Below are 22,695 nucleotides of genomic sequence, written 5' to 3' on the forward strand. Positions count from 1 at the left end.
TTACACAGCACTACTCAGGCTCTGACCTGAAAATGCGTTCTGGTGATCAGACCTCCCGAGAGATACAGAGGAGCTTGAAGCAAGAAGGAAGACAGGGGAGAAAGACTGTAGAAGAGACGGGACCCTATAAAGTAACCATCTTAGTGGGACCAAAAGCAACAAGCACAGCAGTAAGATTGTACAGGTACAACAAGATCAACCAATTGTTATTTGCTTGCTGTCTGATGTGCAAGTGATGTTGAAGGTGAAGTAGAAAGGAATGGAAAGATTCAGAAGTATGAAGACGTGGACTTCAACAGCATCATGAGGAGAGACTGTCACTGGAAATCGATCAGCTGATAACCTCTAATTTGTCAAACGATTAAAACATTACCCACTGACTCCAGATGAAAAAATGTGACCTTATGCAGATGGCAAGAAGAAAGATATATTAGCCATTGCTGTCTTGGGTTATAGAGGTCAGAGATTTATACTCTTTTTTTTGGGATAGGTGTAAAACAGCTGAGCTATGAAAGCCTGAATGTCTTTCACAGACTTATTTTGCTGAATTTTTCCACTTTTCTAGTGGGATTCAATTCTGTCTTCAGAGACAGCAACTGACAATGCCTCATTGAGCTATAATAAGCTTTTTTTAGCTACACCAGGTTTATTAGCTTTTTCCATCCCCTCAATCCAAGCAGTAACATTTTAATTTCTGCTACCAGTACAGGATACTAAATTTATAGAATTGATTTCAAGCCAAAGATACTGTGAGTAACTAGTTATAAACTTCAGAATTGCACAAAATCAACATAAGATTAAAAAAAACATTGTTACCTTGGAGAACTAAATCATTTGACTTTTTAAGAGAAGACAACTGCTGTCTGAATGATCTAAATAAAATGATCCTCACTGTTAAATATTTTTTTCAAATTGAACAATTCTGTAAATAAAAATACAGGCTTTTTTTTTGAACTTACAATGTTCATTTCAGTAACAATGTGTAATTTCTGTTGCTAAAGACATTTTCATAATGTGGGAAAGAGAACAAAACTTTTTTTGCTGCAGCGATACCATCTCCAAAAGGTGATTTTTGAGAAAATGTTTTAAGAAATAACTATTTATTGCTGGTTTGTTTTTAAAGAGTTGGTTGAATTGTTCAGTTCACTTAGAAAGTTATGCTTGTCTTTACAGTGAAGGAACAGACCTACTCAGGAAGAACAATAGCTTCCCTGATATTTTATGAGAGCTTGTGGGGGATAAATAAGAAATGTATGTGGAAAATTATATAGATCTTTATGTTTCAAAAATCTATACCTTATTCCATAAAAAACTGTTTTTCTACTTGTGTTTCCACACATTTTGCAAATTCTCTTGAGTTTCCTCCTAGTGCCTTTGCCTTCACGAACCTTGATGTAAAAACAGTACGACAGAAGAGCCCATGCCCCTTCCTCCCTCTCCTCCAGGGGCATCCGCAACTCACTAGGTAGCACAGTGAGGAAATCCCAGAGGTAACCTTCCAGTTTACCAGCCGAGACACCGGAGGCGGTTCACCCCGTTATTTTGGGGAGCAGGTGTGCAGAGCCCTGCGCGAGCGTGTTGCGCTGTTTCCAGGCGCCACCCCGACTTGCTGAGGAGGGGGTTTGCTGTGCCTGTCCAGCACCATGATCTGCCGGGTCCAGGTCCGCGCAGGCTGCAGGAGGTTGATGCTAGCAGCAAGACAACCTGCTGCGGAGCATGCCCACGTTTTGCTTGAAGAAGCGGCTTCCGCTCAGCACGAATGACAGCAGGTCCAGACAGCTGAGGGCAGTCAGACTCAAAAAAACTTCATTGTAGCTTTCTAACTGGTCAAAATCACTTATGTGCTGTATGTAGTAGGCCCTAAAGAGGTGATAGGGAAGGAAGCAAATTATGATGACGCAGATGAAAATCAAGTTTTTCACCTGGGCCCAGAACTCTTGGTGTGACCAGAGGGAGGTGGAAAATTTTCTCGTCACTTTTACCAGGATGAAAATCTGCACACCCAAGAGGACACAAGTAATGCAGGCGACAGCCACAATGATGATGTAGTTCAGGGCTTTCACGCTGTCCTGCTGCAGTTCTTTGTGGAACATAAAGCAAGTTGTATCACTGTAGAAGCCTGAGCGTCCGTACTCAAAGCACAAGACTGGCACCACAAAGACCATGACGAAGACCCACACGGCAGCGCTTGCCGCAATGGCGTGCAGCTTCCTGTAAAACTCCACCTTGTCCCTCCATTGAAAGAAGATGAGCCATCGGATCACCAGAGTGATCACGTAGAACAGAAAAGTCAGGTACATGTGGATGTGCACCATTGCACTCACCATTTTGCAAAGCGTCATCTTGAATACCCACTTCTTGTTGACATAGTAGTGCAGGCGGAAGGGCACCGTGAAGAGGAGGAGGCTGTGCACAACGACCAGGTTAATGATGGCTGTAGTGGTCACAGACAGAGTGTTCATCTTGACCAGCACAAACAACATTGTGATGGACCCGATCCCACCTCCAGCAAAGGCAACTGAGTAGGCAGTAATCAGTATGGCACTCATGGTGTTGGTGTGATTGAAGGCAGAGGAGAAGTCACTGCTGTTCCCATTCTCTTCAGTCATCTTCCTGAAATCTTCCTTGTACGTATTCTAGAAATGAAAGAACACGTAAAAACTAAGATAAGGTAGGAATGAGAGGGCCCACCTGAAAAGCCAGCAGAGCTTTCCACCTGGATCTTGCTTGAGGGATAATCTCTGTAACCAATAGTTTTATCCAAACGTCCTCCAACCTAGAGAAAGGGGTGGAGAAGCCACTGTAGACCTTAAGACATTGCTAGCCATACCCTTAAAACGAAATATGAGTTAGTAATATGTGGGAAGAAGAGATCCTTAGAGAAATTACATGATTGAAGTGGTTTTGAGCTCTCTGTGTTATTAGTTCTCCTCTCTTCGAAGCATCTGCATGCTTTTGCAGTGAAGATCAGAGATATTTTTTAAATTCTGCTACTCCTCATCAGGTTATTTGCAACACAAATCTGCCCTTCCCAGAGCCAGATAATAACCATATGTTGCTCTATCAAAGCTACAAATTTTTTTTGTTACCGCGAGCTGAGTTTTGCACACATTACAGTCAACTCCTCCTTCTCCATGGACAGTTTATCTGAGTAAGGGATTACACACCATAGACACCCAGGCTCTGTGGAGATCCTGCTCAGGTCCTGCCAGACCAAGTAGCGTGAGCAGTGCTGTCCTGGTGTTCAGTCAGGGCCATTTCCCATCTAATATGTGGTAACCGGGTGTTACAAAATGGGCTGTTAGAAAACGTTAGGAAAGGACATCCTGGGTTAGTGCAAACAAGCCTGCCTGGCCCAAGCTGAGGCTAGATGAAAGTTAAGAGTGAGGATGAAAGTTAATAGCAAGTTTAGTAAGTATGCTATACGTTTTTAATACATTACTGTTTCAAAGAGACATTAAATATAATTCTTATAATTCTAAATGTAACTTCTGGTAGGATTTTTAAGTACTACAAGGTCGTGTGGGAGGGAAAGAGTTCAGGCTGGGTGTTATCCTGAAGCATGTTTGCGTCTGTGAAAGTATCAACAGGATGTCCACACTACAGTCACAGAAAGAAGCGGGGAAAATTGAACAGTGCTGGGCTCTGTACTATGCCAGTTACACTGCTACTGCTACCTGAACTGCAATTTAAAATTGACTCTGGTATGTCATCTATTTCACCGGTGAACCCCACAGCACAAGAGGGGGTTTTCTCCTGAATGAGTTTTTGCAATTTTTCTTTTAATACTGCAATGTTGTTAACTTTAGAAAGTAGTTCCTCTACCTCTTTGTACAACTGGTGTTTCAGCTTTTTTTCATTTTTAGGTAGCACATACTGTCAAAAGTTGGGGGGGCGAAAAAGTTCTTTAGCAGTTCTCTCTTTTGTGGAAAAGAGGAAATACCTATAACAGTTTTATAAACCAGTTTTGCTTGCAGTAGGGAATCAATATCTGCGACGCATCTCGGATATTTTTTGTTGTTTCTTAGCAATGTCTCTAAGAATTTGCCCCTACAGTAATCAAGATCACTTTATACATTGAAAAGTCAGTTATTCTCTAGCTATCCCAATGCATCTAAGACTCCAGAAATTTTATTGTAATCAACGTAAATATAACTGCCGTATGTCAAATTGATGTGTTGGTTGTTGGCACTTACTGACCTTTTCTGTTTGAAACTGCATTTCAGAGTTACGTGGACAACTAATTCCAGTGCATTATGAGAAGTAAAGCGGGTGGCAATGAAAGAGTTTTTCTCAAAGGCACTGCTGATTGGCGCACTGCAGCTCTTGCATCAGAAACCACGCAAGTTCCTTCCAGTTCGGTTCTCATTTCTGAGAGGTTGCGTTTCAGCCTCACAACCCTGCAAGCCAGCAGGCGTTAGCAATAGCCGTTCAGCAGTTTCTCCAAGTTGTTAAGCTTCAATTCGAAAAGGTGTCTCTAAAAAGTGGCATTATTGCACTGTTTTAATATAAAATGCACGTTTAAAGTTTAAAAAGTGCCACAGCCCTAAAGGCAACACGCTGGAAATGCGGGTTGGTCTGAGCAGCCCCAGCAGCAAGGCTGCACTTGGAGAGGAAGGACACCTACCTCTCAGTGACCCTTCAGAGGCCAGCAGTGAAATGTGAACCAAAGGCAGTAAGGAACAGATAAGCAGAAGTCAGATAACTGATATTTTCCTCAGACGTTCCTATTAAGGGGACAGCGAGAGACCTACTTCTGTCTGCAAATAAGCAACCAAGACACTGAAATGCAGGTTTCTGCAGAATTTTTCAGTTACCACTAAATCTCTTCATTGTAAGATTCTGCAGGAAATCTCATTTTCATTTTTTCATTAATCTTAAAAAACAAAACTACCAGCATCTATGATATGAGATTATCAGCTCCTCAATACTACAGGCACCCCACTGAAATATCATTGCGTGATGAATACAGAGTATGGCATGACACAGGGTATGTTTCACAGAGGAAATGCTGCTTTCTGGTGAAATGAGGTTTCCTATTGTACTGGTATTCACACAGCTATAACCTACTGACCTGAAATACAACTAATAAGTCCTTTGGCCAGAATTTAACAGGAGGCACATGGAATGAGAATGAATGCAGGTCTTACAAAAGACTAATTAATTATATGACATACGGCTATATACTGAACCTCACTGGAAACATGAGCTATAGAACTCTCCAAGAGCCAGCAAATATCTCACAGCAGAGGAGGAACAACAGAAGAGACGACTGAGAGTGGTATCAAGCTATCTAAGAACTGGTCTTCCCCCATGCTGCTGAGCTCCTTTGCCAATGTCAGCTGGTGTAAGCTCTTGCCAGCTGTAACACCATTGCTTCAGTACTGAATACAGCTTGCTTAAAACTAGCTTTTTAAACTATCTTATCATTACCTTGCATTTTACAGAGTGGCTGTACCCTGGTCACAGAGTTACAGTTCAGTCTCATCCCTTCTTGCCTCCTCCCCACACACCCCGGGCCCCAAACAACGTCTGAAGCACCAAGGAGCAACTTCAGGACAGTACTTTGCCTCACCCAGGTGGCTTCCCTTCATGCACACTAATGTTAGCTCTTGACATCTGTAAGAACGGAACGAGCGTGGAGAGGACTTACCTCATTGCACATCCCAAGGCAGAGAGTTTCTCCTCAAGGAGGTGTTTTTGCTTCCTCACCTTCCTACCCCCTCTAGCTACTGCCAGTTCAGTGATATTGCTCAAGTTTTGAAGGAAGGTTTGGTCGTTCTCTGTGTTGTTAAGCCTCTCATCACTTGTCTAAACTTCTGCCCGACATATGCTTTGAACAGCCATGAGACGGTGATGGGCAGCTACTCCGTTTGAGTGCCATGGCAGTTAAAGAGATCTGCTGGTGCCAAGGGCTTGGGGACAATTGCCAAAATAACCATATTTTAGTTTGGCAAAGGAGGTGGATTGCCAAGAGGCCAGATGCCGGGTTCTCTCAGAAACATGATCAGCAAAAAAGATTATTGGACATTCAAGGTTCATCAGTTATCAGTGTAAATAAGGCCATCACATTCTTTCCTGTGACTTCCTGCGCAGCACAGTCCATGAGACTTCCCTGGACTGCTCTATTCAGGCCAGAGCATGTCATTTACAGAAAGGATTTGGTCTCTGTCAAAATCTTCCCAGTAAAAGAATATTAATTCCAACCTTCAGGAACTTCTTTCTCTTTTATCTTACTGCTAATTATCCTACTGTTTAAAAAAAAAAAAAAAAAAAAGGTGTACCATATTTCTAGACAGAATTTGTACAACCTCAGCTTCCAGGCATAGTACGTGCTTCTGGTTTTGCCTTCAGATTTAAAAACCCTTTGTTAAATTTTGGCTTTCCCTATAGATACCTGGAGATAAGTAGAGATAAGAGAGAGAAGATACTTTTTTTCTCTTCATCCCAGTCATACTTGTGGCTCCTCACTGAACTGCCTCCATCAGCATTGCGCTCCTATTTGATTCTTAGATGAACAACTTTGCATTTGGCAGTGGTAAAATGCACGTTGCTAGTTTGCACCTGACTTAGCAATCCAGATCAGCCTTTCACTGGCTCGTTCCCTTCATTGCTTACTATTTTCCTAACCAGGTTCATCAGTCACCATTATGTTACATCAACATTATATCAACTAATTAAAAAAACCCAGAAAACTCATTCGTCAAAAATGATGACACCCTTACAATCTCTGCCAAACAGTGAGTTCTACTCTCCGTATAGCAAGTGTTTGCAAAATTTATCCTCCCATATACGTCTGCTGAGGGACTGGCAGGCTTCACACAGATTTTCATGTGTTCCAATGGTTGAGTTCTGCAGAAGAAGAGCTTGCAGCTTGTATGCACCCAACTAAGTTCATTTGAATTTGGAGGGGAAAAAAGTTCAATTCAACTGAAAGATTTCTATTTTTGACAGACTTAATAAAATGGTAAAATGGGTGTTTGTCAGAACTGACATTTCTGCATTGAACTAGACTAGGTTGGAGGCAGTGCAAAATACAAATATTTTTTAACAAAGGTCTGTTTAAAATGTGCATTTGTTTCATAAACATCCTCATTTCGTCTCAGAGATGCTTTCTGTTGAGGGCATTGTAATTGCTTTTCTATTTGCTCTAATTCCATGCTGTGTTATGGTAATGTAGGTTATGCCACTAGAATAATTGCAGAATTCTCCTCATTTCAAAATAACCACACACCCCTGAAGTTTGAAGTATGAATGTCTGCTTAAAGGAAAACATTACGAATTAAAAATATGAAATATCGAGTGTGTGTTTACATTTAGATATTGACTTTTTTCAAACAGCTTTTAGTGATTCCTCTAACTTATTCACTAGCTCATTGACTCATGTCTTGCAGACTGTGTCATCATTATACTGGTACTTTTTAGCTTAAATCCAGTCTATTGAAGAACAAATGGGGTGGAAAAACATTTTGAATATGTCCTCTTTTGTTTGAGATTTTTGCTGGTTTTACACAAAAATGGAAATCATGGAACCTTCCTAAAAATAATTATTTACCGTCCTAGCTGTATCTTATCAAAGAGAACAAACTTACCCTTCAGGTCTTTACAAAGATTGGATGACATCAAATACACACACAAAGATGGATGAAAGCAAAATGAATTGCCTCCCAATTTCAGGAAGCAGTGTAGAACTACAGGATAGCAATATGAAAAAGGATGAAGCAATGTTTTCCTGTACTAGGAAATTACAAATAACAATGTGCACAAAGAGTTGTGCAGAAAAGCTTTAAAATGTGTTCAAAATAAAACTAGACAATTGGATACTTTTTTTCTTCTGAAGTTGCAAATATTGCTTTAAAAGCATTGCAGACCAAGGCTTTTGTTCATTCTGTGTGTACTTACAGATTAGAGTTTATCTCCACTCTTCAAGTGTTGTTTACTTGGCTCTTCATTTTATGTAAGCTCTAAGAACAAAAAGCAAAACACCTGATATTTTAAAGAGTCATTGCCTTACTTCCTTCTTTGAGCCTATGATGAAGCAACAACCATGAGCGTCAGCTATGTGAGGGCAGGGCTGCCCATAAGCACACAACCTTGGGAAGATTTTTAGTTGCATTCCCAATGAGGAGTTCATCAGGAGAAGAAATGCTCCCTTGGCTTTTATGTTACTATCCCCTACCAGTCCTCTGATGTCCTGTCAGAACAGCTCGTTGGTGAATTTAACACAGGATCCCCTTATTTGCAGCTATTTCTTAGCCATAGGAGGTCTTTAAAGCCTCCCATTTCTGAACAGTTACATTCTTCTGCTGCCTAAAATGATCATGTCTACACACAGATGTAAGCCCCACAGATCACAAAGCCACTCGTTTGGAAAGGTTATTCCCCAGAGTGGAGGGGATCATTTGAAAGAGTGTTTTGAGAAAATGGGGTAGGACAGGAGCAAAATGTGATCTATATTGTAACTGACTAAGAGTGGGTTTGGATGTGGTTAAAGTATAGACATCAAAGTGTAAGGGATGAAATGAAGCTCACCCTAAAGCCCAACACCATGTTTCAGCCCTGCTTTCTGCCAAGGTTGTAGCTCAGCATCTGGATCTCTTGGGACTCAGTGCCATTGCTACACCTGTACGGTGCTAGCAAAATGGAACTAGGAGATTTTATTAAAAAAAACATTAGCCACGTCAGTATTGAAGGCTCATCAGTGGCAATGGTTACTCTGAGGCGTGTGTGGCAAAAGATGTCTTACTGCAGGACTGAGTCTCTGTGAGAAGTCTGTGCAAGGTCAGTTTTGCCTTCCTGCAAGCTTAACTTATTTCTGTCAGAACACACAGTTATATTTGAGCATAACAGTTTTGAAAGCAACAGTATTAACATTCAACATTTACATATAATCTTACGTAAGAACATGTTAACTGACTACATCCTGTTGCTTCACATTTGGTTAAAAAAACACAAGGGACATAGTGTTCTGTGGTACTTTACAACAGACTGGTATGTGATGGAGACTGGCTTTTTGCATTTTGCAATTGCAGCTGTGGCTAACAGCCTAAGAGCTGTTCAAATAATATTAAAAAGTGATCATAATAATTCTTAGCTCTTACCTGTTACCTTTCTTCAGTTGATGTCTAGGCTCTGTTAAAAGGCATACATATCATTCTCCCCATGCTACAGCTAAAAAGCCGAAACCTCTGTGGCGAGGCAAGATATAAAGCTAAGATATCCTTAAATCAAGTCCTGTACCTTCTCAAGTGAGTCATGTTGTCTTGGCTTCTTGTAGGTCCTGTTCTAGAACAAATACATCCAAATTAATAGTGGGAAGAAAGCCAAGATATATTAAAGACCTGCAGGTAACATCTAAATTTGGGGTGGGGTGTGTTTTAAGTTATATAGTATTGCTGATACATATAATAAGTTAATACATATAATATCTTAATATGTATACTATTGTTGATATATATTGTTGATACATATAATAATTACATAACATATACATTATATAATACTGTTGATAAATAACAATGTTGTTTTCCCAAGCAGTCATCACAAATGGGGCTTTCTAGGTTGATTTCTTTCCATACGTCTGCATTCTGCAAATTTTCAATCCTTGCACTGACTCAGGATTAAAACAAATACTGAAATACCAGAGTCTGGTCTGGGACAGACATCCTCATTACCTTTGTTTGTCTCTAAGCTGTAGTTAGTGTCAAGCTCTAGGTAGGTATAGAAAGCTTAATACACATGATTGTAATTCATTTTCCTTAATAAATTGATGCAATTTTGCCCAAGATTTAGCAACAGCATGTATAATCTCTGGAGTACATTTCTCGTTGTTCAGAGAATAGATTCCAGACTGGTATGTTTAGATTTTCAGAAATAATACATTGAGCTGGTGGAAGAATGTGATTATTTTAGAACATCACACACCAGCTGAATTTAAACACAGGTGATAGAAATGCACGTATTTTGTAAGTGTTGAGTAATTGCTGAGGGTCTTAGGAATACCTCAAAATCTAGAAGAAATATGATAATGGGTTTGCACAGTACCATTGTATCACCTGGGTCGGACCTTCACCTAGTTTGAAATTGCATTATAGGAACAGTTTCACGGGCCAAGGCTGTTTAATAATAGTTGAGACTCTGGCCCAGATCTCAAGGACTACCTGTCCTGAGATCTGAGTAGCATCAAGGCTCCTTTACTCTGGATTGCATGAAAGGTCCTTGGGAAAAGAGACCCGTGTCCTTTATCCTCAGGCATAATACATGCTGTTAGTGATTTTTCAGCTGTTCCGAACTCGGAGATGTACACAGTATAACCATGGCAACCAGTGTTTTGTTTTTCTACATTTATTGTGCCAGGACTCAAGGATTTGGAGTGCTAATTCAGAAGTGGACCATGCAGTGTGGTAGGAAGTATGCAGGTGTGGTGGTTGGGTCTTCTGGAAAACTACTCCTCTCATTCACTCATGTAGGTGGCAGAAAGCAAATAATAAAATCCACCTGAATACCTTAAATTCACTGTGGGTAACCGGACTCTTTTAGTTAGCTGAGGGTAAAGCTGGAGTGACACTCCTGAAAACACCGAGCTGATGTTGATAGCAGAGTCAGGCCCCCTGAGGGGTCTCTAGACCCGCGATTGCTAAGGGTGAGTTTTGAAATATTCCCCGAAGTGCGAGGAACAGTTACCTAAATAAATCAGCTTTTCTGGACAGTTGATCAGACTTCTGCCAGCCAGGAAACTCTATTAGAAGTAGCAAAGTATTCCTTAATTATATAATTTTCTTTTACACTGGAAGAGCTAGTCCCTGCTCCCCATTAAATTCATGAAAGAATCAGGACTTGAATTATTGAAAAACTACTTCAATGCTGGTTTCTAGCCTTCTTTTTCCTTGTATATATTCAGATCCGTCACGTAAACTTCATTTATATTAATCAATATAAGCCTGTTTATACCAGCCAAGGCATTGTCCCATAGCTGTGTATTACTCTTGCAGTAAGCCATGAGCTTGATGCTCCTCTCTAGTGTATAATTTTAATACTGTCCAGTTCCAGTTCCACCAATGACACCTCTGATTGAGTCTGGTGGGACAGCAGATCAAGGCCCTGTTTTTTTGATTTTCCCTTTGATTTGTGCCTGAATATAAAGCAGCCAACTGCAACTACGGCATGAAGACAGGTTCCTCTGAAACTGCCTTACAAAATCCTTCAGTAGAGATATCAGGGTCAGACTAAAAAAGGTTCAGTTTCTTGACAAGTGATCTGATATAATCTATACTTTCCTAAACTGGGGAAAATCCCATATTGCCATGTATGTTTGACTGTGAAAGAGATGGTTTTAGTAGACGTACCTGTGGGCTGACCAACACCAAGTGTTGGTCACCTGTTCCTCAGGCCTTTTCTTAGGATGGGTCAGAGCAGTGTCCTCAAGCAAGGGCAGTGTCTGCTTCCTAGGTAAAAGGATGAGATACAGTGAGAGCATCATCTGCTACATCTTCTGCTCCTTAAGCAAAGCCCAGATCTGCTCAGAGTCCCTCCCAGTGTCAGCTATAGGCCTGGTCCTAGTATGTAAGACTGGCTGGATCAGTTACTAAACTGTAATTGTGACAGGTTAATGGAAATTTATCATTAACTAAAAGATCAGCTGCTAATATGAATAGCTGAAAGGCTGTATGTAGTTAGAGCGAGTAATTTTTAGCTGCTACCAACAAAATTATATTTTTGACTCACATTTCTAAGGTGCCTTACTATTTCAAGCATCTGAATAGAACGCTATTAATTATCTACTAAAGGAAAAATGTTCAGTATCAATAACAGCCAAAAACATTTTGTAGATAATAGGTTTCTTAAAATGTCTCTGTCTGTGTTCTGAAGCAGTTGTGATTTGTGGCTATCACCCAGGCGGTGCAAGGCATCCTATGAGTGAGAAATACTGCCTGTGACACATCTGCAATAACATTTTGGAAAAGTATAAGGAGGAAAATGTGACTTGCCATTCCTCGTTTCACACATCTTTGCACAGCAGAGATATAAATTCAAGCTCCTCTGCAAAGTGGAAATACATCTGGTAGCCTCCTCCTAGTTCCCTTTTCTAATTTAGGGGGATAAAATACCCACTTTGCAAATTACTATCCCTGGGCATTATTACTCAAAAGAAATTTGCTTAAAAGTACCTGAGGCAGAGTGGTGTGGAGAAAGTCTGTTTCCCCTTCAGTCTATCCCACTACCTTTCCCTCCCTTGGAAGCACCAAAATTGCACCTTATTCCATGTTGAAGTATAGCATATCAATAAAACCACCTCAAATTTCTATTCAGCTCTTACTGTAATCCAGATCTTTCAACAGAGAAGTGCTGCAAACAAAACAAAACCTAAACCCACATCAAAATCTGCTGTACTACTTCTTTAATAGTGTGGGGGGGGGGAGGGATCACAAATCTAGAAAACAACTGTTCTAACACTGATAATTTGCCCAACTTTCCCCATACCTACTTCTGTTTTCTGCAGGAACTCTGCTTTGGCCTCAGTGTTTGTCACTGAGGATGGGAGGAGCAATCAGAACCACGTATAAAAGTGATCTGTGCAGACTCCAGTCTAAATGGACCTTTTTGAGAAGGTGTCTTACTTATTTTTGACAACTGCACATTTCCAGCAGTCTATCACCAGCTTTAATATAATATCTCGTTCTGCAGGATTTTACTAGTTCGCATCTGTCACATGCCAGTAGGTTTTCCAGGAGATACGCCTTTCATCAGGAATCCAGCACAGTAATTCACTCATTATCGGAGCTTGTTCTCACCAGGATAAAAAAAATGGAGGGGGGAGCTGATTGACAAGGAGATGCATTACTCCTGCCATAAGGATGACATTAGACTGCAGAGAATTAAATCATATATGCGGTACAATGCCAATCCTATATGCATATATGCCTTTCCGAGAAGAAAAAGTCCTTCCCTTCACCTGAAAAGACAGCGCTCATCCTAAAATTTGTTTGCACTCCATACTAGCCTCTCACTAATTGCCTCCTGAGGCAGGCAGCATGTTGTAAGGAAGAATGTATTTTTTAAAAAGATTGCAGCACAAGTCTATTGCTACTCACCCTCAAAAGGTTTACTGCAATTGCTAATGCTGTTTCATTCTCAGATTGTTTATTTCATTTGATTTCTGACTGCAGAGGTAATACAATGTCTATCATCAGATGAGTGGAAAAAATTGTTTTACTAATGATCACTTTCTTGCTGAATATACACATACAGATATTTATGAAATTAGTATGCTAAAATGTGTTATCTGTGTTGGCAGAGGAACAAACCTCCCTGCATTAGTCTAAGAGTGTCTGCCTAGGAGCGGTACAGAAAGCAAAGCTTAGTAACAGTACTGCTAGACTGATAACGAAGACGCTTTCCTACCTCAGCATAAGCACAATGAAACACAGACTTTGCTACTACAGTTGGGTTAGACAGGAATTCAGGGTTCCTTCTCTCTCTTGCTGAAATGAGAAATCTACTGCAAGGGAATTGTTCCACACTGCATTCATAAAGTACATTGAGTTGCAAGAGCCTTTCCTGATCAGCACAGCTAAAGAATGCATAATGGAATGAGGTGCTGTGCAAGTGCTCTGTTACATCAAATTGGGCTGAAACTGTTCATTTTGCTGTTAAATCTGAAGGTTTCTGTTTTGAGCTAATGATAAGCATTTGTGTTAAATTAGGATCTTCAGTGCGTTTGCCGAAGTGTGAAGCTAATTATCTTAGGAATAAGCTCATTACTGATGCATTTTTTAAGACTTTTGCCTATTTGAAGTTCAGCTGAAACATTTAAGGGTGCAGCTAGAGAGTCCCTCCAGGAGCAGCTGTAGAAACACCTACAGTAAGGGCTGCTGTTCTGGGCTATGGGAAAAGTACCCACACCTGTCCTTTGTCCCACCATCCTCCTAACTCGCTTTCTCTAAGCCTCTCTCCCCGTTTCATTGACACAGCACTCCCCAGAAAATCTTGGGCCATACTGCTTGTGGCCATAATGCTGTTTTGCTAGTCTGAATCTGCTTATTTCATTTCAGAGTGCCCTGTGCTGTGGTGTTGCACAGGACACTGTGCCACTGGGCCCCTATTCTTGGTTGGTCTTTAGACGTCTCTATGAAATATAGAATTGAAAACAAGAAACTATCAATTTGCTTCCATGCCTAACTTCCTTCTTTTCATTTCATCCAGGTTATTTGATGTTCAGTACATCTTTCTGATCACTGGAAAGCATAAGCGCCAAATATTTTATGTCATTATTCACTATAGCTCTTATGAGCTCTTCTTAGCTGAAGACGGACTGACAGGACATTCCTGTATGATATTATGAGCCCTACAAGATAGATGTATAGGAAGAAAAATAAATAGTAAAATCCACCAGGAGTCAGTGGAGCATGATGGAGAGAAGCCCAAAATAGCACCAACATAAGTTGGTACAACAGTGCATGGTGTAGGAGATACGCAGTGCAGATATGAGCTCTGATCCCAAAGCAAAATAGCCACAGTAGGGCAGTGACATGCCCTTTAGCTTCTCAACAGAATTTGTTAGACTGGCCATAGCAACATGCCTCTTTAGCCCCATCGCTGCTGGTTCTGAAGATAGCACCTTAAGCACTAATTTGAATACATCGTCACAGAAAAGATATTCCTAAAATAGCTTTCCTGTTGACATCAATGATGTTAAGAATTTGGGGAGATTAAGAAAATACAGCAGACAGCTAATGTGTTTGATTGCACTACTGAAGTGGAAATGAGAAACATCAACTCACTGAGGAGAGATTCCCATTGCTAGCTTTTTTTTTTTTTTTGCACCATCAAGTGAGGATCATCACTGAAAGTGATTCAATGATTTCTACAGCCCTCATGGTGAGAGATCTCACCATTCACTACTAAGTATCATTAGCACAATGAAAAGTGCAGAAAAAGCAATGCCTATTGAGTATCTGCTCCAGATTTTCCCTTATGCCTCTTACTTTGCCTGAAACGCTTTTCCTGTTAATTTCACTTAAGAAGAAAGATTTCACTCTGTTCGGTGAGCTGACAATAAAATAATGAATTCTCCAGAGTTCCTCCAGAGCTAGTTTTGGTACCTCTGCATGACACTGCCGAAAGCCACGTGCACATCCCAGTTTGTGCCTGTTGTGACTGCTGAATCATTAAAACACCCAGGTCGGCAGGGACCTCCAGAGATTTTACAATCAAACCTCCTGTTGAAAGCAAGACCTTAGACTGGGTTGTCCAGGGTCCCCTCAGACCAAGTCTTGAATGCTTCCAGCAAGGGATATTGTGCCATGCTGAATTTTTCAGTGTCATTCTTGAACCAGGAAGACCAAATCTGGACACAACATCCCAGCTGTGGCCTAATGGGTGCTAAATGGAGTGGAATAATCACACCCTTGACCTGCTGGCTGTACTCTTGCTGATGCAGCCCACAACAAGGTTCCCTTTCATTGCTGTAAGGGCACAGAGCTGGCACACGTTCAGGCTGCACCCCAGGTGGTCAGACACCCCCCCCACACACACACTGCTGCATGGGATCACTCTGTCCCAGGTGTGGGATTTAACAATTATCTTTGTTAAACTTCATGCAGGTCTTGTTGGCCCAATCTTCCAGCCTGCCACAGTCTCTCTGTTTGGTGGCCCTTCCTTTCAGCACCTCTCTCCTCCCAATTTGTCGTCATCTGCAAACTCACTGAGGGTGCATTCAATCCTGTCTTCCAAATTTTTTGTAAAGCAATTGAATAGTATCAGGCCCAGTATTGCCCCCGAGGAACTCCACTTGTGCCTGGCTGCTGGTTCAACCTCGAGCCATTAACCACACCCTTTCAGCTCAGCATTTTAGCCAGTCCTCCACTTATCTTGTGGTCCATCTGTCCAGTTCGTAACTTGCCAGCTTGTCAACAGGTTAAGATGACCATGTCAAATGCCTTGCTAAGACCAAGGTAGATGATGTCCATGGCTCTCTCCTCATCTACTGAGCAAATCATTACATCAAAAAAAGGCATCACAGAATGGCAAATAAAGTAATTGCAATGCTCTTTGTGGGATGACAAGTACTTTTCACCTAAATAAACCACCTTTACACCAACCTCTTCATCATTTGACAGCTATTGGTCTTAAAATTTCCTTCAAACAATGCCACCTATACTGCTAACACCTTCTTAAATGCTCAAAATAATCCTGACTGTGAAACCAAATACCTGGAATGAATTATTTCTACCCTTCTTCCAAAAACTGCTTCACCTGTTTATCCTTCCCTATAAGACGTCGTCAGTGAATGAAAAGAGGCAAGCTCTGAGAAATGCACAGCTTGAGTTGGGAGGCCTCACGCCATCTCCTGCAGCAGAAAACTGCAATCACTCGCTTCTGCCAGGATGCAGCAGGAAGGTGAGCGTTCCCACCGCCAAGCCAAGGGCTGCCTCAGCTTCTGAGAGACGAGGCTAGGAGAGATCAAACTGGGCAGGCCCCCATAAAGCCACCCCTACTTACCCACACCAATCTATTTGTCACCTTGTGGTGTAAACTGAGATCAGCTGTGACTGCCTGGAAGACAGACCTGATGATGGTCTGATCTCTGTCTGTGACACCTGTGTCACCCTGAAGCTGAATGGCAGCTGCGCAAACTTCTGGAACATGAAGCAGCTCCAGCTGATATGGATGGTTGCAGTGCAGCAGCCCATGCTATAAGAGGGTCCTCTACCTCAACACCAACTTCCCATGGAAGATCAGGACCCTGTTTCTTCTCTTCAAGATCCTCTACAGCCCTAGCCTTGTTTTTTGAAGCAGCTACTCCCAGTTTCAGAATGAAGATCATGATGAGCAACTGCACTTCCCAGAGACTCTTTAAGATAAGGATAAAGTGATTGAGAGGGTCCCTTTCTGGGATGGCTCTGGGGCTGAGAACCATGAAGTAAGAACCACCACAAAGCTGCAAGTGCGGTTCAATCTCTCTGCCCAAGCTACTGCCTCTCTTACAGAAATCCATAACAGCATATTTATTAAAAAACCCCCACAACAACTTACCACAATAAAATACTGTGTTGCAAAAGTTTCTGCATTTGAGTAAGGAGAAGATGTGGTAAGAAACAATCTGGGGCAGCCGGTTAACATAGTCACTTTATTCAACCTCACTTTGAAAGGTACTCGATTACTTCGTGAAGATCAGCTAGATGTTATGACAATATTATCATTATATGAACCTATACATAATAGTAAGAGGACTCTATTTTATCCAGTTACTGGTATTGCTAGCTTTTTCACTTATAAAATGGTAGGCAGAGTCTTCTCAGACTCTAGTTGCTTCCGAAAATGTACTTGAAGGCTTGTTCCTTTACATACCAAAATGAAGCACAACCCTATAGCAAAGCAAGGCAAAATAGCCATCACACTTCCTACTGCCCTCAGCGTCACTTTTGAATAATGTGTGATTTTTGCAGCAGTTCTCTTAGAAAGATGAATCTGTGCTTGGCTCACCACCTGAAGAGCAGCAGATACCCTTTTTTTGGGGCCAAACATAGATGGTATACTCAAAGGAGCAATGCCTTTCCATGTGTGCCATGAACAACAGGGAGGTTTAAGCTCTCATGTAGTGAGATGATCCTGGACAGCAGCACGTGTATGGACAGTTATTGTGGAGCATCTGGTGCCCTTCAAACGTGCAGCCTAGTTTTCCTTGCTGTAAGTTGTTTGTGTGCTTCAGCTGATAATGCTGTCACAAAGATGAGAACTGCAGCGGTACAGCTCAAAGTGGAAGGTGAAAAACCAATTCTGCTACTTTCTGTCTTCTCAACAGGATGGGCATGGAGCCTGTGGGTTCACAACAGGGGGAGAAAAAAGCTGCCACTGCTGCTACAGAGATAAAAACACCACACCTGATACATGATCACCCAGCAAAGTTAGGGAGTCCAAACAGAACACCACTGCGTAGTTACCTGAATAATACACTCACACACCAGTCTGCATTTGGCGACACAGGTCATTTTTGCTGATGTACCTTCTGATCATTTTTCCCTGTCCTCCAGCCACAGCTCTGTCTTGTCTGATTTATCTGTATTACTCAGTTCATGCTTTTCTTTTCCCTGCTCACTGAGAAAGACACTCGGCTGCTCTTCCTGGTTAATGAAGGAAAGCTCTGCTACATGAATAAAATGAAAAAACCTGTCACCCAGGATTCCTTTGTTGCCTTCCTAACGGCCTCCTGTATGTGCTGAGCAACAGGAGGACAGGGATGTAAAATTCAGTATCAGGGCAGATAACCACTGGCTAAGCCATCCATCCAAATCCCCTCAAAAAGTGGACACGAAACCACTCACCAGCCATCCTTGCTGAGCTGTGCAAGCATCTGAGAGCACCAGGGAAGGTGCCCAAAAGCACTGAAGTGAAGGCAGAGCTGGCGACCCTCTGACTATCGGGGGGAACTTGTGATCCTCAGCATCCGAAGTGATTGTGAAAAATGTACTCTTCATGAAAGAGTATCAAAGCCTACGAGCGAGCTAGTAGAAGCAGTATGGAAATTTCCTTCTTATTCTTTATCTAAAGATTGACCGTCAAAACTGATAACAGTACTTTTGTCGTTCTGGTTTACATTTTCTTTTAATAAATTAACTTCAGAAAGGATTATGAAAGTGTGGTTGCTATCGTAAAACGAGCCCAGGTGCCCTTCCTGCAGCGCTGACTCCCAAAATACACTTTTAACTATACCGTTTACTTTGCTTCCAGAGATTTCACAAAATTTGACATTCACAACTGCTGCAGTGGACTGAAAACCTGAAGCACTTTTAACTTCCATTCTATAACGCTTCTTCCCAGCTTTGCTTTAAGCTTACCTCCCACCGGGAACTGTTGAGCTCTACCCAGATCTGCAGCCTTCTCATTAGAGTTTAATAATATTTCCCTCCTCCTGTCCCAGGTGAGGGGTAAAATACTCCCTTCTGCATGTCTGCCTCAGTACCTCTGCTGAGTACCTTTGCAGCACTTACCCGCAGACTCTCCAGCAGCGTAGCAGGAGACTCGCCTCGCTCGGTACAACTCCCCGACTTTGCAGAGAAGTGCTGCTGAGGAACTGCAACTGCAACCCAGCTCTCTCTGCTTCCTGAAATGTTGCCCATTACCCAGAAACCACAAACAGCTGACAAATGTGGTTGGACCGATTGTTAGCGTCTCACGTAACCAGTCTATTGATGTTGGTGTGTTTGGAGTTTTTATTTACTCTTGTTCTGTTCAATACTTATTAAATATTTCCAGTTACTGCAAAACGTATCTGCTGGTAAGCAGTTACAGGTGCAAGAAAGAAAGAGGACTAATTGTACTGAAAGTGAAAAAGCACACGCGGGAGTATGCATTTATAGTCATATGTGGATATATAGATACAGGTATTTCTCTTCTGTGGTACGAAGGCCACTCAGCCTCTCAGCAGCATTTGCTCAGTTGCTCAGATAACACCTGCAAGGTGAATATATTGATCTGAGAGCCAATGCAGGCACTTTCCTCATGATGCAGTGGTAAAACATATGTAGTAATCCTGAAGCAGGGCAGCCCACAAGGCTGAATGCTTTCTGGCACTCCTGAAATGCTTCTGTCTCATTATTGAACAGCAGAGTCTTCCAAAGAGATAAGAGTACCCGCTCTGCGTGTGCTTTTTGCACACTACAGTCTTTTTATAAAGGAAAAGTATTGACTCAGTCTTTTTATAAATGAGGAGGATAAGGCATGTGAAACGAAGAAAGTTTTGGCAGGGATTTGCTATGAGATTGTCATGATCCTCTTCATTATACACTGTTGGTTATGTTCTTAATTGTATCCAATTTATGTATCTGCTACCAGAAATTTGGCAGAGCAGCAGTGGTACATGCAAAGGTGCTACTATTCCTTCACCCCCTTTAATTTCCAAATGTTGTTCTCTATCATTGGCACAGCAGAATAGCTGCAAAACCTGGCCATGCAAGAAGTAGCAGGACAAAGTCATTTCTCTTCAAAAATTTGAAGACATATTCCCAGGAGTTTCAGTATGAGTAATAAAAGTGTTCAGAATAAGGATGTTCTTTTTCTTCCAAATTAAGGGGATATGCTTGGGGACTGTTAAATCCGAAAGCTCATAAAATGTTCTGTCCTATCCCTACATTAAGATTCTGTAAGATAAAAGGCAATAGTTGGAGAAAATATAATACTATCACTAACAACATCTACCTGCTCTTTTTAGGGTTTAATAAAGAAACGATTGCTCCAATTACTGGTTGAGCTTAGAAAATATTCTTCTAAGATTTTAGTGATCTGCAGTTTAAAACTTACAAACAGTTCAATGTAAACAAGACATAGTAATACCTTTCATCAAATAAAAACTGCAGCAAAATTTTCCACTACACCCAAATGCAAGAATTAAAAACAGCGTTGAATTTGTCTCAACTGTGTAATAGCCTACTAGTCCTATATTACATGTTGTGAAGGTAAGGCATAAAAGAGTTAAGATGATTTCTTCAAAGTCACGTAGCAAGTCTGCTACTGAATCAGAATTAGACTCCTTTTCTCCTGATGTTGTGTCTTATGCTTTAACCTGTAGGCTGTATTTTGCCTTTCAGTAACAGTAAGGAAGGCTTCCAGAACTAAACTTTTCACATTAACCTGTGAAATCCAGTAACCTTACTGTTGCCTCAAGCCAAAAGCAGCTATAAGTTTTTAAGGAGCTGCTCATCCTCAGCACTTACTTGGAGCATTAAATATCCCTGAGACTTTGCTTCTTAGAGGAGTAAAGTTTGCACTTTCCCTGGGAATGTAGCTTTATCCATGGGTCTTAAAGACTGATCTACTTGCAGAGTCCCAGGGTAATAGAGCATATGGACTTCTGGAGGTTATCCATTTTAACCTGTCACTCAAAGCAGGTCCAGCTTATGTCAGGTTGCTCAGTGCCTGGTCCAGTGGATTTTGAGTATCTCCAAGGATGGAGATCCCATCATCTACGGGCCCTTTGACCACCCTCACAGTGAAAATATTTTTTTCCTAACATCTAACTGGAATTTCCCATGCTGCAGCTTATATCCATTGCCTCTTGTCCTATAGTTACGTACCTCTGAGAAGCATCCATCTCCATCTTTTTCTACTGTCTCTCATGAGGGTTGGGGAGACCAGTAAGATTTGCCTGTGCTTTTGGTAATGCAGCCCAGGATTTGGTTGACCTTCTTTGCTGCCAGGCCTCGTGTTCAACTTCTCTACCAGGTACAGCCTGGCCCTTTTCTGCAAACCTGTTTTCTAGGCAGGCAGTGCCCAACCCATACTGTTTCATGGGCTTATTCTCTCCCAGGTACAGGGCTTTGCATTTGTCTTTGCTGACACTCTTGAGGTTCCTGTCAGCCTATTTTTCCAGCTTGTCCAGGTCCCCCTGAACGCCTTTGATCCCTGCCCTTGAATGTACCAGCCACCTGCCCTAATTTGGCATCATCCTCAAACAGGTTGAGGGTGCACTCCGTCCCATCAGCCAGGTCCTTAATACAGACTTTAAACAGTATTGACCTCAATATCAGGTGAGAAATGCTGCTAGTAGCTGGTTGCCAGTTAAACTTCATACCATAGATCCCAACCCCCTGAGCCTAGTTAGCCAGCCAATTTTCCACCCAACTCACTATCGTCCATCCAAGCCGTATCTCACCAATTTGGCTATAAAGATACTATGGAAAATTGTGTCAAAGGCCTTGCTAAAGCCAAAGTATACTACATCCACTGCTCCCCCCTCATCCACAGAGCCAGGCATAACATCATAGAAGGCAATCGGGCTGGTCAAGAGACATTTGCCCTCAGTCAGTTCTTCCTGACTGTTCTCAAGCCCCACATCTTTTATGAGCCTGGATACTATTTCCAGAGAGATTTGCCCCATAACCACTTCCCACAGCCTTCCAAAGGTGATTGAGTGTATCCTTGTAACAGTAACAGCAACTCTCAGCAACTTTGCGTGAACATCATGTCCCATGGATTGCGCCCTGTGGGACGTGGGCTGTGAGCAGTCGATGGCGTTGGTGGCCACTGGTGAAGGTGTAGACAAGGCTGGCATGAGGCATGGAACCTCCCCGCCACACCCACTGTTTGCATCACAAGGGCTGGCAGCCCTGCTGCAACATCTCCCGAGGCTGGATCCCTGCAGGCACAGAGATGTCCATGCTTCTGCCAGGGTAAAACATCCCTCAGGTAGGCAGTAAAAAGTGTATCAGTAAGCCAACAGCTGTTGCTCACCTGCTTGATTTTGGGAGTAATTTGTCATGGTGGCTTGACCGTGTCCATCAATAAATCCCACCAGAAACCTGAAAGCCTTCAACAGCCTCCTTAACCTTTACAAGAGAAAACTGCCTGATTCACACTATCACTTCCAGAGAAAAGCAACAGAACTATACAAAGGTTCCCACTAACTACAGAACCATGAAGAGAGAGAAAAAAATTTAAGCAAATATGTAGTCAATATAGCATTTAACTTTCATGGCTTTTCTCTTCTATTTGCTGTCCAGCTCTTTTCTCTTGTGTGCAAATAGAGTCTTACAACACAACAAGGGGAGGATGAAAGATAAAGGGTAGCAATAGAGCAAAATGGGACAGGAAAAGGGTGTGGGGGCAGGTGTGAAGACAAGGTCTTTGTCACCAGAAAACCAAATTGCACCTCCTGACCACCTGTCTGTCTTTCATTCTCTTTCCCACTCCTCCCCAATC

The 22,695-nt window shown here is 41.9% G+C and overlaps 1 protein-coding gene across 1 annotated transcript; it reads right to left on the bottom strand.

Annotated features, from left to right (window-relative positions):
* Positions 1–1,688: 1,688 nt before the first annotated feature.
* LOC104261106 (probable G-protein coupled receptor 141) lies at positions 1,689–4,221 on the bottom strand. The gene is made up of 2 exons (XM_059819068.1): positions 4,201–4,221; positions 1,689–2,636 (listed from the first exon to the last, which is right to left on the bottom strand). Exons 1-2 carry the CDS (start codon positions 4,219–4,221, stop codon positions 1,689–1,691), a joined length of 969 nt encoding a protein of 322 aa, XP_059675051.1.
* Between the last annotated feature and the right edge of the window lie 18,474 nt (positions 4,222–22,695).

Source organism: Gavia stellata, chromosome 6 (genome assembly GCF_030936135.1).
Source record: "Gavia stellata isolate bGavSte3 chromosome 6, bGavSte3.hap2, whole genome shotgun sequence".
Taxonomy (NCBI): Eukaryota; Metazoa; Chordata; class Aves; order Gaviiformes; family Gaviidae; genus Gavia; species Gavia stellata.

Excerpts from the sequence above, each read along its gene's own strand:
- LOC104261106 (XM_059819068.1), bottom strand. The coding sequence starts at position 4,221 with ATGCAGTTTCAAACAGAAAAG. Across the intron at positions 2,637-4,200 it reads TGCAGTTTCAAACAGAAAAG|AATACGTACAAGGAAGATTT; the intron begins GTCAGTAAGTGC and ends TTTCATTTCTAG.